This window comes from Crocodylus siamensis, chromosome 5 (assembly GCF_052110815.1).
Source record: "Crocodylus siamensis isolate JL-2025a chromosome 5, ASM5211081v1, whole genome shotgun sequence".
In the NCBI taxonomy this organism is placed as follows: domain Eukaryota; kingdom Metazoa; phylum Chordata; order Crocodylia; family Crocodylidae; genus Crocodylus; species Crocodylus siamensis.
In genome coordinates this window covers 23,590,431-23,611,830 of record NC_143399.1, presented here as the reverse complement: position 1 = coordinate 23,611,830, position 21,400 = coordinate 23,590,431, and the positions used below count along the sequence as shown (strand labels likewise).

The 21,400-nt window shown below is 39.4% G+C and overlaps 1 protein-coding gene across 3 annotated transcripts in view; it reads right to left on the bottom strand.

The window, feature by feature from the left end:
* Nucleotides 1–21,400, bottom strand: part of MIGA1 (mitoguardin 1) — a 61,009-nt gene continuing 39,609 nt past the window's right edge. For 2 of the 3 annotated variants that reach the window (XM_090049186.1, XM_090049185.1), the window contains 8 exons: nt 11,250–11,368; nt 11,004–11,076; nt 10,282–10,368; nt 10,016–10,114; nt 9,575–9,709; nt 7,513–7,566; nt 5,689–5,805; nt 1–4,089 (listed from right to left, as the gene is read on the bottom strand). In XM_090049186.1, coding sequence (XP_089905312.1) covers nt 3,871–4,089; nt 5,689–5,805; nt 7,513–7,566; nt 9,575–9,709; nt 10,016–10,114; nt 10,282–10,368; nt 11,004–11,076; nt 11,250–11,368 — 903 coding nt within the window. In that variant the 3' untranslated portion in view covers nt 1–3,870. The remainder of the gene's footprint in view (nt 4,090–5,688; nt 5,806–7,512; nt 7,567–9,574; nt 9,710–10,015; nt 10,115–10,281; nt 10,369–11,003; nt 11,077–11,249; nt 11,369–21,400) is intronic. The other variant, XM_090049187.1, reaches the window with a different exon arrangement.

The window sequence follows — 21,400 nt, the reverse complement described above, 5'->3', positions numbered from 1 at the left end:
TTTATTTGAATTACTTTATTTGATACATACAACTGCAGTTCATTTAGGCAATATAAAGTTCACAAATATGCTTACAATTAGCCAACTTGAGTTGATACATGTTTACTCTGAAAGACACAAAAACTGCAACCTACGAAAGTGAAGTAATCATTAAGTGATATTATTACAACTAAATGATAACTAATAAATGTTTAAATTTAAATCCTTGTATCTTCCAGTGTTTCTCACTGAACTAGTAGTATATTAGGGTAGAAGAAGATCCCTTTTGAACTTAACTTGCCATTATTACCATAGAAAGTTGCATTCAAACTGTTTAAAGAATTAAAGTATAGATCATTATGTAGAACAAATCATACATTAATTTCTTATATCCAATTATGGAGCAAATAAATCATTCATATCAAGTACAGTAGTAGTCCAAGCACAAATGCTGTAGTACAACTTCAGCATTTCTGCTTCCCAAGGTAGCAAGCATTTGAAGCACTTCAGATATGTGTTTGGTTAGCAATAGATATTTTTATGTACCTTCCTCCAGCCAACTAAAATAAAATGAATGCCTGGGTTAGGAAGAGTTTAGCTCTCCTGTCATCCAGCTTAACAAGAACTAGAACTAGGAAGGAAAAACATATTACAGCCCAGAAAAACTGCATCATCCCCCTCCTCTCCGTAAGTGTTTGAAATTTGTATCAGAAGTTACATGATCAGAAATCCTTCTTGCAAAAATTTAAGTGAAGAACTTGGCGGTGATGGAAAGGCAAGATTGGTGACTATATCACATTATGAGAAATATCTGAAACCGATTTATAGTTTTACAACAAAAGAAAGGCAGTACCTGCTATATTACCCACATAAAAGTTTGAAAACAAGGGTCACAACATATGGTCGTGTAAGAAAAATTTCAAATAAGGGAGGAAAAAGAAATCAGAGATTAATATTACGTTAGAACTTCCCTAATTCTAGGTTATGGTAATAAGTAGGGCTCATTAAATCTCAGATGTTGGTGCCAGCAAGTCAAGATGCTACACACTGTTTGGAATTTTTTTTTTTTTTTTTTTTATGGAAGCATATTTAACTTATTGCCCCATAAACAATCAGGAAGGAATATGTTAATATACTCAATTGAATAAAACAATATATTAAATAAGGGTTTAAGTTCATTTTTCATACTTTTGCTTTTTAAGTTACGGTAAGAGCTGGGCAAATGATGTTTTTGCTTCCTTGGCTGTTCTGAAACATTGAAAAATTGTTTTCACTTTAACCAAGCATAATTTTTTTTTGGCAAGCTGAAAATTAATTTAGGATCAAATGTCATATTTTATTCTGAGGTGGTTGTATCTGATTTTAAATAAGCAGAGGGAAACCTGGAAATTGAAGGCTTTCATTCACAAGCTAATTTTGTGTGTTGTTAACAAAATTATGGTGCTGCATATTTACCTTATAGTACAGTGTCCAGGGCACACTTTCATGATGGAGACCTAGCTTCCAATTACCTTTCTGCTTGATTTGGAGAAGGGGTTGGAACAGAGGTCTGTCACTTCCCACAAGCTCGTCTTAATCTCTAGGTTCTAGGGTACTCCAGGGTGAATTTTCTCAGTCTTTCCTGGTAAGGCTGTTCAACTTTCCATAAAATACTTAAATATTCACTGGGCTAGACAAAATCACTAGGAGGCAGGTTTAAACCACTCATCTGAGAAATAACAGGTTACAGTCTTTGCTTCAGCAAATAACTATTAACACCAAATGACACAGATTTATTATCAGGAGGTGAGTGTAACTTGAGGGTGACCCATCCCAGTAAATCCTGAATGAGGCACGGAGGAGCTTTGAATCTGAGTCTCCTAATTGTTGGGTTAGAAAGCTATCCATCATCGCCACCATTATATCATCCCTAATTTAGTGAATGCCTTCCAAGTTCCTCTTTCAATCTAACAAAAAAATAAGCATGTATTTCCTTTTGGAAATATCCAAATGGTTTGATTAGACATTTTAATTATTTTAATTTTTTTCTTGGACAAAACCGCTTTGCCAAATTGACCTGAATCTGAATAGTACTGGCTGCTTTGAAACTGCATTTTTGTTAAGTAATAGATTTGCTGAAATAATTGTACTAAGCTCTGTTCACAGTGGAATATTACACCTGCCACATTTTCAGCCTTGATGTTTTAAATGTCAGAACCTAGGACTTAAGAAATGTAGAAAGCTATTTCAAAAGATAAATTCATTCTAGGCTCTGTGATCTTCAGATGTTGGATAATCACTAATTCCTTTAAAATTCTATGCAAAAGATGTTCTGAAATATCCAGAAAACATATTTTTCCTCCAAAACTATATCTGAAGATTCAAAACAACAACTAAAAGTTTATCTAGAGCGAGCAGAAGTTTTGTATGCATATGCAAACAGTAAGTCATTTGCCAAAGCTCAAATATTTACTGTTTTTTTGGGGGCGAGTGAAGATTGAGAAAGATTTTAAACATAAAGCAACATTTTTTTCAATACTGTTTCATGATTAATAGGTCTGATCATCTATCCTTAGTCAAAATACTACATTTAAACCGAGAATGACAATAATTATCCAAAAACTATCATATAAAGCAGGGGTGTCAACCTCATTAGGCCTTGTGGGCTGGATGAGTAGCCCTGGGTGGGTACTTTGGCTGGATCCACCCTGAAGACTGGCCCCGCATGCTGGATTCAGCACATGGGGAAGGCTGGGTGCAGTGCTGCAGGCAGCCTGTGATCCAGATTGGCCTGGAGTTCAACAGCAACTTGTGGCCCAAACCAGCCTGAGGTGTAGCCAGAAGCCTGTGACCTGGACCAGCCCTGAGAGCAGTAGCAGCATATACTCTGGACCAGACCAGAGTGCAGCAACATGCACTCTGGACTGGCTCCACACATCACCCACAATGCGCAATAGACCAGCCCCATGCTTCCCAAGCAGCATGGGGGCTGGTCCAGTGTGCACCACAGCAGTATGCTGGTCCAATCCAAGACCCAGGGGCAGCACCAGGGGCCAGATTATAAGGCTCTGCAGATCAGATCCAGTTCACAGGCTGGATCTTTGACACCCCTGATATAAAGTTTTATGAGCTCTAAAAGGATGATTTTTAAACCAATGTACTGATCCATTAAAGTGTAATTTCTTTTAGATACAGTAAACAGTGATCTCACAATAGTGATTTCAAATGTAAATCTCAGTAATGATTTCTTTACATCCATTAAGACAACGCCAATCTGCATTTACATTTTTCACTTAAATTACACAATGAAAAGTTACATGAACAATGCATATTGGAAGTCATTACTGCCCAAATGGTGACTGCATTTACTGCATCACTCCATTATGCTTCAGTATAAAATGACAACCTACACCCACACAAATGCAATTCAGGGAAAGTTAAACATGTCACAGCATGTATAATCATTTTATTGCATCTGTCACAAATTGGAGGTGGTGTGTACCTTGTCTGAAACACTTTCTAGATAGAAACACACATGGTAGAGCTTTTGAGACTTTGTTCTGACAGTTTCGTACAATGAGACAACTCCACTTACCATACATTAGCTTCACTCAGAAATAATCTGTGGCAAACGCACAGTATTTCATAAATTTTATCCAAGTATTGCAGAAAAAAGCTTTGGGATACATTACATGTAAATACAGTAACAGCTGAGCTGTATCTTTTTTATCTAATATGTACAGTAATATGCTTACCAGTTCTTTCCCTAGATGTTTTTCTTTTAAACCTCCCTGAGTCCATTCTATATTTAGTAACATGGTAAATTTCAGATACTTGCTCAATAACAGCAATGATAGCCCTGCATGAGGGGGAAATCAAGGTGCATGTGATTGTGTGTAGTCATCTTTAAGCTTATTGTACTTTTGCTTCCAAAAGCCCAGTGGCCACAACATGCCCATGACCACTTACACAACCACTGACATGTCTCAGTGAATCCGCTCCAAGGTAGGCCATTAAAAGTTCAGTGCGTCGGATTAGCAATTGCATAAGATCTTCAGCTAAACTTTCCATAGTTGAATATCTCACTTTTTCAAAGTCAAAAATGTCTTTGAGGAAGAAAAGTACTTGATCCTAGTGAACAAAAAACATTAAAAATGTGCATTTACTTTTATGAACAACATATCTATATGTTAAAAATCAATCATACAATGTTACATATCTTTCCTTCGTTATTATCTTTCCCAATCACTTATAAAATGTTCTAACAATTTTTTTCAGAAAGTAATTTCCAGTGGTATCTACAGACATTCACTTACTAATTCTCTTGACTATTTAGAAAAGCATTAAAAATAAACCTTATGCAAAAAATTCTTGGCTCAAAACCTACTTAACAAATTGAAGTATTTTTCTTAATAAACTACATTTATCTGCAGTCTTGGAAACAAAGTGAATATACTCAGTGTATAAGAACCAGAAAGGAAATATTAAAAAAACCCTGAGCCATCTATTTCCATAGTGAGATAATAGAAAAAGAAAAAAAAACAATTAAAGGTGAATTGCCAGTTATGGTCTTAATGCTGCACACACTTAGATACACGAGTAGTATTCTGACCACAATGAGACTACCCATGGGTAAAGTTACACAGATCTCTAAGTGTTTTGTAGGGCTGAAGCCTGTGTTTTAGGATTTTTTTAGTTTTAATTGTTTATAAAAGGGGCAGGCAAAATCTGGCCCACCAAGGGATTGTATCTGGCCTGCAGCAAGTCCCTCAGCCCCACCTGGCCTAGGCCCGGGGGGGGCACCATCATACATGCAGCTGGTTCCACTGTTCCTGGGTACACCGTGGGGCTGGGGTAATGCAACAGCTGAATGCCACATCAACCTTGCTGGCAGCAGCCCCACTGCCTGGGTACCCCAGCTCATCTGCCCTGCACCCACTGCCGGGGGTGCTGAATGAAGCAGGTGGGCAGGGTCTCCATGGATGGGACCGCAGGCAGGTATGGTGTGATGTCCAGGAGCAGAATGGTCAGGTGGGGCCAGCATTGCAGGGCAGTGACAGCATGGGGCTGGGGCCAGGGCCAGGGCCAGGTCAGAGCCATGTCCCTACAACAGATGCCAGTTTCAAGGGCAGCAGCATGTTGGAAGCAGATCGCAGGCCTGCCCTGGGCCCGGCCCTGCACTGTCACCACCCTGCAATTCCGGCCCCAGCCCTGATCCCTGGATGCTGCTCCCTGCCTGCCTGCACCAGGCCTGTCTGCACAGAGACCCTAGGACAGGGCTGGGATTGCTGGGTGGTGATAGCATGGGGCTGTGCCCTAGGGCAGAGCCACTTAGGGACTTTTGGTGAGCTGTTGCGAGCTGGGGGGGAGGATGGGGAACATGCTGACCCAGCCTGCAACAGCTCACCAAAACTCCCTAAGTGGCTCTTTTGACCTAAAGAACTGCCCACCCCTTATTTACAGTGTACTTAACAACATAGGTACAAACTGTTTCTTCAGTACATGGACAAATCAATCCTTTTTTAATTTATGACACAAGATTAAATTAATCTATGTCAAAATTCTGCTGAAAATCATTAGCATAAACATTTGGCCTATTTTTATCCCAAATTGCAATTTAAAAAAAAACATACTATTTTAGTGGTGTCCCTTTAAGTAAGAACCTCCCACCTGCTAATCTGATGGGTGGTTTTCTTATGTTTGATAAATGATCACAAAACAATTGTATACCTTAAAGAAGCAGCATAAATCATATAGAGAGTTTCTCGGGCCCAGAAATCCCCATGCCAAAACAGGGCTGATATGCTCACAAATGGCATAGAAGTGTGCAAAAAACCCATCAGGTACCTATTGATGTAAGAAGCAGAAAAGAAAATTAAACTGTTTGGTATAAATCTCCGTTATATCAAATTAAGGCTTTATGTAGGTCTCTGGTAGCTAGCCAAACTACTTGTTTAAATTGTGTTACAACTGTATCAAGTACATGGATGGACTGTTTAAAAGAATTATTAACTTTAATGGTATTTTACAATACAAACATTTTCAAGGAACGTCTGTGGTGTGACACTGTTATTAATAGAGTTTTATGTTTTAAAATGAGAAGGGGCCATTAGATCATCCACTCTGACCACTCAAACCTGACACACTGCTCCACACATACCACCTCCCAAATCAGAACTGTAACCATGGTTAGTGCAGTGACATGCTAAATGTGGCTATGCTGCTTCCATTTCAGGAATCAGCATATGTGGAGCAGTGTGGTATTGCAAAGTTTGTAGTACTACAAAGGACTATGTGTAGCTACACATTCAACTCCTCTGGCTGCAGCATGGCAAAGTTGCCACAGCTGCATGCTCTCTAGCCTAAGGGTGACAGGAAGATGCTCCTTCGTTCCTCCCACCCCAGCCTGCCAGTACACTGGAAGGCTCAGTAACAGGCTTCCTCCATTAATTGTTGCCATCATGGCAATGAAGCCCAGGTGACAAGCAGCTGCAGCCGAAACACTGCCATGCCTTTCAGGCTTTTAAATGTGTGAGCAGCATATAGTTTGAGCCCAGTGACAAACATCAGGATCTGGCTGCCTGTCACCTGCATGGAAGGAAGGAGGAAGAGCAGGAGACTGCAGGGTTTCAGGTGGGCCAGCAGTCTGGGATCTGAGGATGCTGCTGGCAGGCATTCCCATGTTCCCATGTCCCAGGCTACCAGCCTCCCTGGAACTTTAAAGGACACGTGGCCAGCCCAGAAGCCTTTCACAGTTCACAGGCTGCCCACAAGCAGGGAAGGCCAGTTTTTTTTGCCTAGCCAGGTAGCAACGGGGACAGGGCAGCCTGCAAGCTGCCTTGACAGCTCACTGCTGGTCAGGATGTCAGGAAGGCAGCTTCCTCGCCCCCTGTTGAAGGTGGGAAAGGAGAGCAGAGCACTGAGGCACAGTAGAAGGTTTAAGATTTGGCCCAATGTTAAATATGTCCCAGCAAGATAAAGAAGTTGCTGTCTGAAATAACCACTTTGTCATAGATCTTCCATTTTTGTGGAAGGTTGGCCATTTTTATCTACAGACAAATTCCTTTAATGTATGACATATTATATTTTGCCTTTGAAAACTCACACATACCATGAGACATATGTAACATCTGTGAGAGCTTCAGCATGGCAAGTCTGAATTATAGACAAACTGGAGAAACCAGTAACTGGGACTACACAAGTGCCTGGAGAAGACAAGAACCAGGTATGTTGCCTTTCAATTCTGTACCCTATACTGAAATTCTCTGCTTTCTTGTAAGCATGTCTTAAATCCCCAGTTTTGCAAACACCTAAGCACATGTATAAGTACTTGCACAAGTTGCTTTTAACTTGTATGAGCCTATATTAATTAACATGGTTATAGTCTATTCACAAATAAGCACAAGTGTCTATAGGATCAGGGAAGTTGCAATTTAATTATACATTGTTACAAAATAGGACTTCAGTTTCCTAACAGGCCAGCTGACCATTGAAAAATAGTGAGAATATCTGAATTACAAAATAAAGCGGTTTTTAGTCTGCAAGAAAACTTACGTTCATTTGCTGACGTTTTTGCTTCAATACTGACCAACAGCTTGAAGCCACTGCCTAAATATAAAAATACATTTTTAAGTAATTTCTACATAAGAACTGATTTTCCATTTGAAAACAAATAATGTATAAGGATGTTGACAGATGTAACACTTAGAGTTCTTCAAAGACTTTGGAGTGTTCAAAAAATGGCGGAAGTGCTACAAAAATAACCATGAAGAAAAAAATACTGTTTAAAAAGTGTGCACTCTCTATGGAGGGCAACATGAGAGGGCTCAGTCCTCTAGCATCTCACAGTGCTCTGCGCTCCCCTGTCCCTATGGGAGGGGAGGGGGACCAGAACTAAAGCCTCCTCTCCCCCCCACAAGTTTTTCCTGATTCTAGCAGCAGGAGAGCGCTCCAGGAGAATAAAGGTGGAGTGCACAGGAGAGATCTACTGCAGGCCCTGGTCTCCTATGTTTGCTGCAATCTGGGGCTTTGCTCTGAACTCCCAGCCCCTAGGAGCTTTTGCAAACTGTGGCTGTAATCTGTACCCTTCTGTGTCCTGAAGCTCCTCTCTGCAACCCCTGGTCCCCTGAAGTGAGTTTGAAGTTCTCCAGCCAGAGGACATGGCAAAGAGTTTGCTGCTGAAGCACTTCAAATATTGTATCAGTCCATACTCTGAGATATTATATTTGAAGTTCTGTATTTCCATTTCTCAATTTCATGGGTGGGAAATAAAAGTTAAAAACCATAACATGTTTCCTGTTGTGAATAACTGGCTTGGATTAGTTCATATTACTTGTCATTTTGAATTTTAAAAAATTAAAACATATATTCTTTGCCAATTTCTGCCACATTTTGCTGTGGTGCCAAATTGTATTTGAATTACTAAGCCTCTTATGTATTTTTCACAATTTAGCATTAGAAAGGCTTATTCAACTTAACAGATGCACAGAGTATTGCATGCCAGAACGGGTATGGCTCCAAAAACTGTAACTATTTCAGATTTTAAAAAATGTAACAAATGAACACATTGTAATGTCCTTTCACTTTAAGAAAAACATACTTGAAATAGTTCTAGATACAGCTGAGCCATTTTGTCCAAATATGGATTTGAACAATACAATATGCTGACAAATCTAGGCTTCTCTCTCTCAGTGGCATGGAACAGAATTCTTGTGGAATGTGATGCTACCTCGATACCAGGAGGTAATTTATGACTCACAAAAACAGAACTTTACTGCATTTACTACAGAAATAAATGTATGCACTTTGCCTTTTTTCACAGAGGAAATATTTCAATTGAAGTTTATAGTTACAAATGAGTATGGTACAGCATCACGTCTACAAATGATCAGCTGGCCATGGCACAGCCTAACAAGCAAAACAGGCTGAAATTTCTATGGAAAAATTGAAGGGTGTTTCTGAACATGTTAGACATGTTGAAATGCCTGTATGTTCTCTTGCAATTCCAGCCACTTTTCAGATCTTGTTAGTAACATTTTGTGGCACGAACTAATATGTTCTCCCATAATTCTATACACCAGCTCTCAAAGATGGCTAACCTAAGCCAGCCTGCAACATTCTCCCTGTCCATGACAAATAGTTATTTTTTCAGGACAAGCAAAGCTGTTTTCTCCGTTATAAAGAATCATCCTAGGAAAGAGTTGGCAAGTAGGTTTCATGTCTCATCTAACAAATTTTAAATTATGATTTTGAAAAGATAATATCCAAAGTAGTCATTTTTGCTCAGGAATATTTTAGAAATGAGTTATGTGGGAAGATGCATTACCTTTTACATAAAGAGGTAGTGTGGTTTCTCTAAATCTGAGTCGATGCCACTGGCAAGACAACATGAAGAATCTTGCATTTTGGTTATTTGCATAACGTGTAACCAATAGATAAAAAGATGAGTTCTAGTCTCATTAGTACTAGCAGCTTCATTTTTCAGTGTAAAATATTTATTCTCTAATCTATGTTTTCATCATGTTTAAAAAGAATGCTGACACTGTCATGTTATTATGACTTCGATCTGCCATGATTGACAATCAAGGTATATGAAAAAATATAGACAATTACTTACAGTTTCTTTAAAGGAAGAATTTAGCCAGCGGTTGTTCACCACATTCTGTATAGCTATAGGTGGATTCTCTAAATCTTCAAAAGAATCCATGAGTATAAAATCCAGAACAACATCATAAAAATTTACATTTTTCACCTGCATTAAATTAGAACAAGATCTAAATAATTGTACAGCATAGTGTTCCAATTCCATATATAAAACATTCAGATTTATCATAGTGTCTCATTTAATGTTATTTCACTAATAGCACAACCTGTGCTTCTGAAGTTGCAATAAGGGATTCATGTTTCTCTAAAGAACATAAACCATACAAGGAACATGGTTCATAATATTCTTCACAATATTTCAAAAATATGAATTACTAAACAGTAGTTTCAAGGGGAAAAAAGACTGCATAATTAGGTTTAATGATAAAAAAGCATTGGAGAAATCCAGACTCACCCCTCTAGCAGCAAGTTCCATTTCAGTATTATCCCAATGGTCAGTTTGCTCTAAAAAATATATCATTTCATCAAAAACATCTTCAAATTTTTTTGGATTCTGGAAGTAAAAATCAGTAAATGCCAATTAAAACATTACTTAATTTTAAACACTTAAAATGACAACTTTTTTTTCTTTTACTGGTTCTGGAATTATCATAAATAACTTTGGAAAATGAACTTTGATCCCTGGTTGAAGTAAATAAGACTAATAAAAAGGATTTTTACCTTTCGCGCTCTCACAATTAACGCAGACAAAATTTTTCTTCCACTTTCAGCAAGAAATATTCTGTTGGCTGTCTCTGAAAGTATTACCTGGAAAATATTCCAGATGGTAGATATATAAATCCATAATTAAAAAAAGAGAAAAAGAAATGCACCAAATAAGGATAGTTATTTTAATCAAATCCATCAAATAAGTGATGCTTGATAATATTAACACACCATGCAAATACCCGGTGCTTCCAACCAACTTCTGAAGCAAAGTCCCCAGGTTACTAATAAAAGTAGGTCTTCCATGCAACAGTGCATATCACTATCAATCAGATCTTTTCTTTTGTCCTTCAGCTTTGTTCATCGACATTTATTGGCCCTGATTAAGACAGATACTTAAGCATGCTCCAATAAGTTGCAGAAGCTTGACTGGAACAAGAATACATATGTGATATAGATACAAGTCAAAATGCTTTAAAAGTGATGAAAAAATCTCTGCAAGTTGAGCAGAATTTATATGCTGCAATCTCTATCATCATTTTAGAATGACCATTTATTTATAAGTAATACAGTACAAATTATGAGCCACTGAATAAGTAGGATGAGATTTTCAGAGTCAATTAGCTTTGGCCTAACTCTGCTCCTTCTGAAATTATACAGCATTGCACTTGTGAAAGGCAGACAGAGAATGCATGTGTGCTAATACGCACAAACAACAGTGATAGCTAAGCATTTACCTGAAAAGCCTGTCGAATACAGTGAAGCTTAGCAAGAAAGTCACTGTCTCCCAGACATTCAAACATTTCAGTCCTACATAAAATGGAAACAAGTTTTAAAGGCTACTTAAAGGACTAAGTATAACAGAATTCAAACAGAACCTAGAAGATTATCCACTACTGATCATTTAAATGTCTTTTCATATAGAATAGTTCTCTTTATTTTTTGCTACTTTTGGAAACTAGCAAGTAGATATAAAACAATACCTTAATACTCTGGAATATATTTTGCCCTCCTCTGCTAAATGCATGGCTTCTTCATATAAAGGACAATGGCAAAGAGTATCTAGACCATAGGTATTTCGGATCTCTCTGTGCTCCGCAAGCTGAAAGACATTTTTGTTTAAGTTCAGTAACTAAACTTGCTAAAAAGTTTTTTGAAAGTTAGATAAATTAATTGAAATTTTGCCTGCTATTCTACTGAAAACTATATTCTCTCTCACATCTGTTAAAAAAATTACTTGTCAGCACTCTATGCTAAAAAACAGAAACCAAACACACTCAACATAGTGGATATTACACTGTACCTTTTTACACTCAGAAAGCTATAGTTTCAAATACAAGCTTCCAAAGAGTTAAATTGTAGGATAGGCTTAGATTAGTCTTGTTTTGATTTTGACTAGCTAAATCCATAGGGTATGTGGAAAGGAAATGTCAAACGGCTGTTCACAAAGAATAAATTGATGAGGCACGAAAAGGGGGCAGGAGGATCGTACTGTACAGATCATAAAAAAAGCCGGGAAACGTTATTAAAAAAAAGAACGCTGTCATCTTCCTGGTAAATGTGGCTGTTAATTACTAAAACACATTTCCTATGAAATTATTACAAACCAGTGCTTAATTTTGGGTTCTTAAAAGGTTCTCCTTTACAGTTTCTAATGTTTTAGTTTAAACCATTATTACAGAAATTTTTTTTTACTCTTACCCCCTAAGTGGTTATTATAGCAAACAAAAATAGTTAACAATTAAAAACTAATAGTAGCATAGAGAATTCTTGTAAGAAGTATCCTATTTCAAACAACGTAGCAGTAGCTGGTATGTTAAAGCTACAAATTCTATAACAAACATTACATCGTTTTTATTAACTATCCAGAAAACTGCGGATACACACATTCCTCAGTTTAGTTAACGGCTGGAATACACATTCCATCAACTTTTAAAAAATTCAGATTACTGTAGACTGCCAAAAAAGGAATTGCATTTTCAGGCTTCAAAAGCATAATTCAGAAATATCTTTAAATAGCTGAAAACTATATATATTCTAGATAGCTTTCTAACATAACTGCCATGTTCTAGACATGTCAAAATTTAGATAAAATTACTGTAATATTAAAATTTAAGATACTAGTACAACATCAAAATCCTCAAAAGAATATAAAAGTCTGATGGACATGTATTTAATTTCTATTTCTTGGATGATCAGCTATTAGTGATAGGCAGAAAAAGCTTATATACACATAAGAAAATATACTTCTAGGGATACCATGTTTGTGGTCCTTACATAAGGAAATTCCTGAGACTACAATGGGAATTTAAGTAAAGATTATGTACCCGTATGCACTGATTGGCAGGTGAGCAAATAAGCTTATGGTTAAGGTACACTGACTTCAATGAACTGCTCAGGAATTTTCAAGCAGAACAGATTTTCATCAGAATATAGAGATTTACTGAAACCAAACATTTCAAACTGAGGACTGGAGGCAACCCGTTGGATAATGCCTGCAGTGCCCTGCTATCACAGGTAACCATGTCACATGGTTTATATCCATCTTGAAATTAGCTGGGTTCTTGTGTACCCCCATTACTATTGCAAGACTGGTCCTGGCAGTTTACATGCATTTACAATTGTGCCAATATTGTCTTTTAGCTTGATATATTTAGTTGATATATTTACAAAACAATAACCACATCTTGTGAGTGGTCGGGGGCCACATCATATGTCCCCACTCCTGCCTCTTGCCATATAGGCTGCATGCATTCCCTGATCTCTCCTGGTGAATGAGCTCCCTTTAAGCATTGCCCCACCCTCAGGGGCAGGGGCAAGGGCGGAAGCCAGAGAAGGAAGGGAGAGGGAGCCAGAAACCCCCAGCACCAGCTGGGGGGGCGGGGAGGCATGGCACCTAGGTGGGAGGCTGCAGGCTGAAAGTTAACTATGGGCCACAAGTTGGACAGTCCTGAGTTATAGGAAACAAATCCAGTTCTTTGCCTCTTTTTGTACTCTCCCGGTCATTCTCTGTATGAGTTAATTGTTCTTAAATATGGGTGGCCAAAAGTGTATGTAATATGCCAGATGAGGTTTAACCAGGGCCTTGTACAATTACACTGATACCGCCATTTCTTTACTGGAAATAGTTTACTCAGTACATCTTACTGGAGTGTGAGGAGTGGGGACATATGTGACCCAGGGGACCTACATTTGCCTATTTCACTGCCACATTATACTCAGCAATTCAATCGTCCTATGATCAGCCAGTACACCCAGATTTTCCTCTTCCTCAGTCATTTCCAGCTGATGAGATACCATCTTTGACTATGTCAGAAACTCTTTTTATTAAGAGTAGCTTCTAAGTGCATGACTTTGCTTATCAGACTGTTGAATTTTCTCCCATTTGCATTACTCCAGGTTGTGTGGTAAGAAAACTCTTCCTGTTAATATTCAAATCTGCCTATCTGTTGATGATACCTCCCAACTCTGTATCATCAACACATTTCATTAAAATTATGCATACTTTTGTTCTGTCATTAATTAAATTATTAAATTAGATTGGTCCCAAGACTGATCCTTAAGATCTCACTAATAACAACTTCCTTCAGCCAACAATTCAATTTTCAGCACAATGTACTGCACAATTTCCTTTTAAATCAGGTTACCCACATTAACAGTTTGGGCATTAACTCTCATCCTCCTCTGAACACTACATCAAATGCTTTACTGAAGTCAAATAGATGTGTTTCCTCATATAAGAAAAATTGGTTTTGTTATCAAGATACCCAGTTATTCTAGAAAAGTCTCATTTCAATAAACTGATGCTTCTTTTATTCTTTTCCATGTTTTTAATTATCATTTCCTTTAAATTTTATTCTGAAACCTTGCATATTATTGAAGTCATACTGATGAACCTATAGTTGACTGTAGCATCTTTCTCCCCCCCTTCTTCATATATACACTATGTTTTCAGGTTGTCCATTCACCTGGTATCATTCCCAACATTAGAGATTTACTGAAAATTCTTGCTACTAGACTGCATTTTCTGTGCCATTTTTCTGTATTATAAGGATAGACATGGTCTGGTCTCTGTAACTTGAGCGCATTAACCTCTGAGTTTTGCTTCCAACTTAAATGTAGTAATTTTCATATCCTCCTTCCCATTAGCCAGCTTCTCTCACCTCATGTTCATCACCATCCTCACTCAAAGCTGAGCTAAAGTACTCATTTAGTTTTGGGGTGATGACTAAGTTGTGTATAAACTCCTCCAACTTCACTGCAGTACTTTGTTACTTGTTCTCATTTTATTTATGTAACCAAAGAACTGGTTCTTACTATTTGAAGTCTAGCTTAGCTTGTCATTTAGTAATTCTAGGATATAGCCTTCTGTACTAATCAATTCTTGTTTCCATTCTTTGTATGCTCTCTGCATTTTTGATTTAAGGAAATCCCAAGCCATCTCCACATTCAAGCCCTTGAGTGCTTCTCAATTTACCAAAACTGAGTTAAAAAAAAGGAATCTCTTTTTTGTTAGCTGAATGACTAATTATCAAATAAATCTGTTGGCTGTTATATTCAGAAATAATGGGTCCCTACCTTTATTCACGGCTTACTTCCTGTTGGTATTTCTCTCTCATAACATTGATTCTAAGAGTAGACCCCTGCTTCCATAGAACTTCTTACCATTCTTCCTTAAAGTGATTTGGAGCCAAATACTTCTATCCCTTTTTCATTTCTTTACCGTTAATGACATAATTAACTTATCATATTATTCCACCACCATTACCTTTACTTTCCAAAGGCAAGTCATGGGATGTGATCCTTCACTCTACTTCCCACTGGTAAGGCCTCACACCTCACTGTGTCCAGTTTTGGGCACCATACTAGAAGGATATGGACAAGTTGGAGAGAGTCCAGGGGAGAGCAAAAAAGGTAATAAAAGTCTTGAAAACATGCTAGATGACGAAAGTTTGCACGAATCAGGATTAATTAGTCTAAAGAAGAAAAGACTTGATAGAGGTTTTTGATAATATCCTTCAAATACAAAAAAAAAAGATTTGTTATGGGGAGGATGTTCTTGTATTCATTCACAGGGCACAGGACAAGAGTAATGAATGGTCTTAAGTTACAAGAAAGGAGATTTAGGCTGCGTATTAGGAAAAAATTTCAAACTATGAGTCTGGTTAAACAATGGAACAGATTACCTAGAGAGGTCATGGAACTTCTAGTATTGGACGTTTTAAGTGCAAGGCAGACAAATATTTATATGGGATTGTTTACACAAGGATGCATTTGCAGTGAGCTAAGGGGCTGTGCTGAAAGTCCCTTTCAGCCTTAGCTTCCTAATGCTATGATATCTTCCTTAATTGAGCAGAACACACTTGTTTTCAAGTTGCAATTGTTATTCTACCCTATTTATTATATTTATATAATATTCAGTTGCCCATTCTGCACCAGTAATCCTAGGTCCTGCAATAATGCACTGGTCCCTCATTAACAAAGAAACATCACTAACCACAACCTATTTCCCTTCACTACTGCTTACTCAACTGGTGCTATCATCAATAATTACACTTTCTTTTCTTAGTATCCATTTCCTGCTTTCTGGCATTCATTAATCCATTGCCATATTCTTATTTATTCTTATTCTTATTCCCTTTTCCTGTTATTAACACTAAGTAAAGAAATTATGGAGAACCTTACAAATTTCTTCACCCATTACTTAAGTTAAAACTCTTTATTAGTCATGCCAGTTTCAATCTCAGAAGGCCAATATCCCAGGTATCAGGTAGGTACATTTACCAAAAAGATTTCTCTATTAATGGCTCTCAATCAAAACCCTCTCAAACCATCTCAAAGCCTTCCTTATAACACCAGCCTTCATTATCTTGTCACACTATTGTCCTTCTTCGCTAGAGACCATTATGATTTAATTGAAGATCACTTGGGCCTGTACTTCTTTTAAGCAACTCTGGTCCTTCATTCTTCATCTGCTTCAGTCAGCATCTGGAAGTGTCGTATGTCACTAACTGAAGAGGCTTTTTCTAACTCCATCACAGTGCTCTGCAGCTTCAAGTCCAACATTTTGTAACCTTGGTCCTTATAGGCAGCACATGTTTTCCTGCCTCAGTCTGTCCATGTGGTGGGTCTCTAAGTTGTCAGTCACAAAAATGCAGCTCCTCATGGTACCAGTATGAGTCTCAGGTCCTCTCCCTTTAGTTTTCTCTTCTGACATCCATTTCTATCCTCTGTCACACCATTCACTTTGGTCTGATAGACCAGAGCAAGGGCCCTGCCACAAACCCAATAGGAGGGCGTATAATCATTTCCCCTGTGTTTAGTGTACCATTACAAGCCCAAAATAACAGCACCCACCTCCAGAAGCAGAGGAAGACCAGGATTTGTGGTTCTGTTATAGGTACTGTGCCTTTTTTTGAACCATAAGAAATGCCACAAGTCCATCTAGCCAGTATCATGTTTCTCACAGTGTTGGAGAGTAGATGCAAAGGGGAAGAGTGCTTATACAAGGCCTATCCAGACAGGTCTGCCCCTCTATCCTTATACCTTCTGGCATTTGAAGTCCTAGGAAATCTTAATTTGGGGGTGGCAGGCCTATCTTGTTTAATACCCACAAAAGGGAGTGGGACTTAACTTGTGGCATGCCTGCCTAAAAAGTTTGCCCCCCACACTGGGTTAGGAGATGAAGCTCAAGTTGTAGCTACTTAATGGCCGTCTAGTACACATACCTATTCACTGGGGGCAGGGGGAGATCTTATTTCCCAATGAGCTAGAATAGGAAATGGAGTTACAGAAAGGTAGTGGTCAGATCAGGGCTACTAAGAAGTGGAACAACTACTTTCTCCCCAACTCTTTAATGCTCAGAAAAGATAAATTCAGGGACTGCTGGCAATTGGTCCATTGTGGTGGGATGACAGAAGCTTCTACTAGGTGGAACAGATTATGGAAGAAAGGGTTTTAAAGTCAACTCTGCTGAACAGCACCATAACACAGCTGAGACTCTGAGTCAGAGTACCTAAGGTCTCAAGAGTTCACCTTCCACACAACTTTGGAGTCAGCCCCATTCCTCATGTAATATTTTACCTTTAGATCTTCAAAATCCAGTGTAAAACTATACAATGTGATTTAATTCAGACTATTTGCAATAAATGCAAAGTACCTTTTCTAGGGACTTTCCTTTTCAAATTTCAAGGAGGCATTTTTTAAGTCAAGTACTTTGGAGAGGCAGATCCTTCCCAATGAATTTATTCTCCTTTAGTAATCAAAACAATGCAAACATGGACCAGATCAGTAGGGCAGAGAGGAACTTTTGGTTACATTTCTTTACTCTCTGTATAACCATCAGGATTTGAAGGTAAAGTCACCAGTTACTAACTCACTCACCAGCTCCTATTATGACAGCAGAATTAAAACGGTATACCTGACCTTCCATTGAGAAACGATTTCAGTACAGATTATTGTTGTTTCTGGCCAATTACGTTTGACAAAGGAATGTCAAGACAGTTTCTTTGATGCTTTCTTTTATGGAGGATTGGCTTCTTATAGCTTACACAGTCATCTTTTTCAGAATAATATATATTTTAATTAGAAAAAGTACCTTTCTTATTTGTTGTTTGAACCCTAAGCCTCAAGATGGCACTGATTTAAACTGATCAGTAGGGTTTTTTACCCCTTCTCAAAGCAACAAGGAACCTTCTGAGGTCTAGAGATGGTCATTTTCATTTTCTTTTCGGAAGCAGGTTAAGGTCTAAAGTTCACCAATATTATTTCTTGGTTCAGATAAAGCCTTAGACGACCACAGAAAAGAATGATAAGTAGATTTGATCTGAAAAGGACAAAATTGCCACAAATCTATCATAAAATTACTGTTTAAATTCAAGTTATAAAATATGAGAAACAGCAGATGTTTAAACATACACCTGCATATCCAATCCTCTAACACAGCAGAGACGCATTTCCCTGCAAAGGATCAGATACTGCAGTGACACACACCAACACCAAACCCTGTCAACTAATACAGGGAGCACAGCACATTTTCTATGGAATTAATTCCCAAAGTGAGACCAAAGGGAACACTAACTCCACAGGTTGCAAGTTCCTGAAGTGTTGCAACTCCTAGGGCCGGGTTGGGCAAAATGGCAGATCCAGGCGGCAGACAGACTCCATTTCCCAGCAGCCCCTGCCTGTGTGGCTAGGGCTGGTTTCCCTGGAGACCTCAGCGGCAGCCCTGCTGTGATAGCGTAAGGCCAGGGTTTCCACAGAGACTGGCCCCAGCAGTGCTAGTAAGGCATGTGGCAGGATGTGGAGCTGCTCTGATCTGCAGCCTGTATGCCCTGGGCAGGGACATGCAGGCAGAGTATCACGACTCCGCCTGGGCTCCTTGCAGCAGTGACAGTGTGGTCCAGAGCTGGGGCAGAGCCATGATCTGCTACCTGCATGCCCTTGCCCAGAGCATACAGGTTGCAGATCGTTGCTGTCTTGGCTCTGGGTCCTGCTGTCACCCCGCAAGATCCCAGCCTGGCTCTGGAGCAGCTCTCTGCCCTGCCAGCAGGGACGGCACTCAAGGGGAGCTTGGGGCTACAGTCATCCCAAAACTCCCTGTAGACCCTCATAGCCACCATCCCACCCCCCCGCAGTAGCACCACCGCCACCTGCCCTGCACAGGGGGCGGCAGCTGAGCACACCCCGCTCCCACCCACAGCACAGGCCTCCCTCAGGCTTCCCACCAGGAAGAAGCTGGCACCACTTCCACTTCCCAGTTCTGCTGGAGTTGGTCTCCATGGAAACCCCAACCCCAAGCTATCACAGGGGGGGCTGCTGCTGGGGTGTCCATGGAAAGTGGATCCAGCCACATGGGCGGGGCTGCTGGGAAATGGAGTCCACTGCCGGCTGGATCCAGCCCGTGGGCCGAACTTTATCCGCCCCTATCCTAGGGAGTAGAGAGCAGAAAGGCAGGAATTTACTTCAAAGTGAGATGCCTTCTTATACCTGCTTTGCATTGCCTTACATGCAGTAACCACATCCAAATGAACAGCGTGCTTTTACTTCGCTACAAATCACTGCTTTCACACAAAGGAGTTTTCTTCCAATCTATGAGCTCAGCACTGTGTCCAGGTAACCCAGATATTCTGTGCAGCAGCCAAGCACTTTACATTACAAGATGTTTTTCACGATGCATGATAGGGTATCTAGTGGAAATAAGCAGAAAAAACCCCCAATGCATTCCCCATCCAAGAATCAAACTCTAAAAAAATCCTGCAAGTCCTCACTTGCCATTCCTTGATCATTTTTGGGTAACCAGAGCCATTTTCCAAACCCTCTCAGATCATTATTAATTAAATGGTACTCCATGCTGATTTTGGGATTTTTTAAATCAGAGACTTTGCAATTTTTAAACTGAGAAAACCAGGATCCCTGGTAATTAACAAGATTTGTAATCAAGATCACCAAGAACAGGATCTTGGTGACACTAGTCAAAAATATGTAGGGGCTCATATAGGTGCATTGGACATGTTACCACTGGACAGCTGCGTCTCTGCAAGCTAATCACACTACTGAGAACATTTAGCTAAGGGTTGTTGGTTATTTTTCCTATTCCTGCAGCAGCAGCTGCAGCTTGCCCTACTCCACCTGCAGTTGCCTGTAGGAGAGCAAACAGGATTATGAGACTGAGCAGCTGCTTCAGGAGGGACTTTTTGGGTTCAAGACAAAAGGTTTGATTGATAGGCAAGATTTGTGCTGGACATCCAGGATGACCAGTGCTGGTTGCAAGAACTTTAGGATGACAAAGTGAACCCTCTCAGCAACAGAAGACTTCCCTCATCTGTTTAGACTCATATAGCTATCACTTTCTGGAAGGTTATTAGTTCACCTCCCCCCATTTGCTATCAGTTGCTAAGCAATTTGCTGAGGTCAGGTCGACTGTGGGAGCTGTTGTGATGAAGGCTGTACTACTACTATCCTGCTGTCACTATATGTGGAAGGCTTGCCAACCCTCAGGAGCCATTACCAATGGCTTTTCATACATGGAGTTCAACAGTGGTCACCCCGACCAGGGCTTAGTGTCCAGAAATAATTTTGTCTTGTTCCACCATCTGACTATCACAATAGGCCAACCAATGGGAGTGCAAGGCAGTCTGGAAATTTTCACAATGCTATAATTTTTAGGAATTTAGCTGGTAGTATAGCTAATATTAATGACATTCAGATTCCCGTACTTAATCTAGAAGACCTTGCAGTGCAGCGTGTGAGACTGAAGGGTGGATGGTGAGAGGGTAGAGCAATATCTGCTTCAAATTATAATTGCAAGCTGTGTTCTCCACATTGGAGACAGCAAGCAAAAGAACTTTGCTCATGTAAAGAGCTCTGGGCACTTAAGCAGTATACAAAATGCCCCTAAATAACCATAGGCACGTTATCAAAAATACCTCATGTGCTTACATTGAGATAAGGGTACAGTGTTTTCATTATGAGCTTTGCCTAATGTTCCGAGTTGCTTGTCATGACCCAGCAGGCTGCCTGTTCTATGTTGGGTGTTTTTTACATGCAACACTGGTTTTGCATAATTTTAAGGAAAATGGTGGATGCGAATTTACTCTGGAGGGTAAGTCAGTAGTAACATCATCCCTGGGCTGCACATTTTCACTATGCAGGGTATATTTTGCATGTTTTGTGTATAGTCCATGCAGTAAAATTCAAGGCTATTTCAGGGCAAGTGGGGGTTCATTGTCTCCATGCAGAATTTGTTAGAAATGTGTTGTAGAGCTCTATTAATTTAAAACAGTTGGGGGATGAGTTTGCACTGTATAAGATGACTTTGGCTTTGGCCATATCAGGACCTCTTTTCTAACAATAATGAAGAAAGTTATGTTTCTGCTGACAGGCTCACTGCAGAAATGCACTGTTCCTTGTTGCCTCAGCTTTTCAGTGTGGTGGTCAGAGTGACAAGACATCAACTCAACTTTGGGATTTGAGGGATCAAAGTATCTTGGCTTCTACCAGCCATCATTTTCACTATCATGCACTGTAAGGGGCTAGGGCCAGAGGGACCAGACCAGCAATTGTTTTGTGCTACTGGAGGCAGTCTTCCCGATCTTTGTGCCCAAATGTAAGGGAAAGCATAATTGTGGAGAGA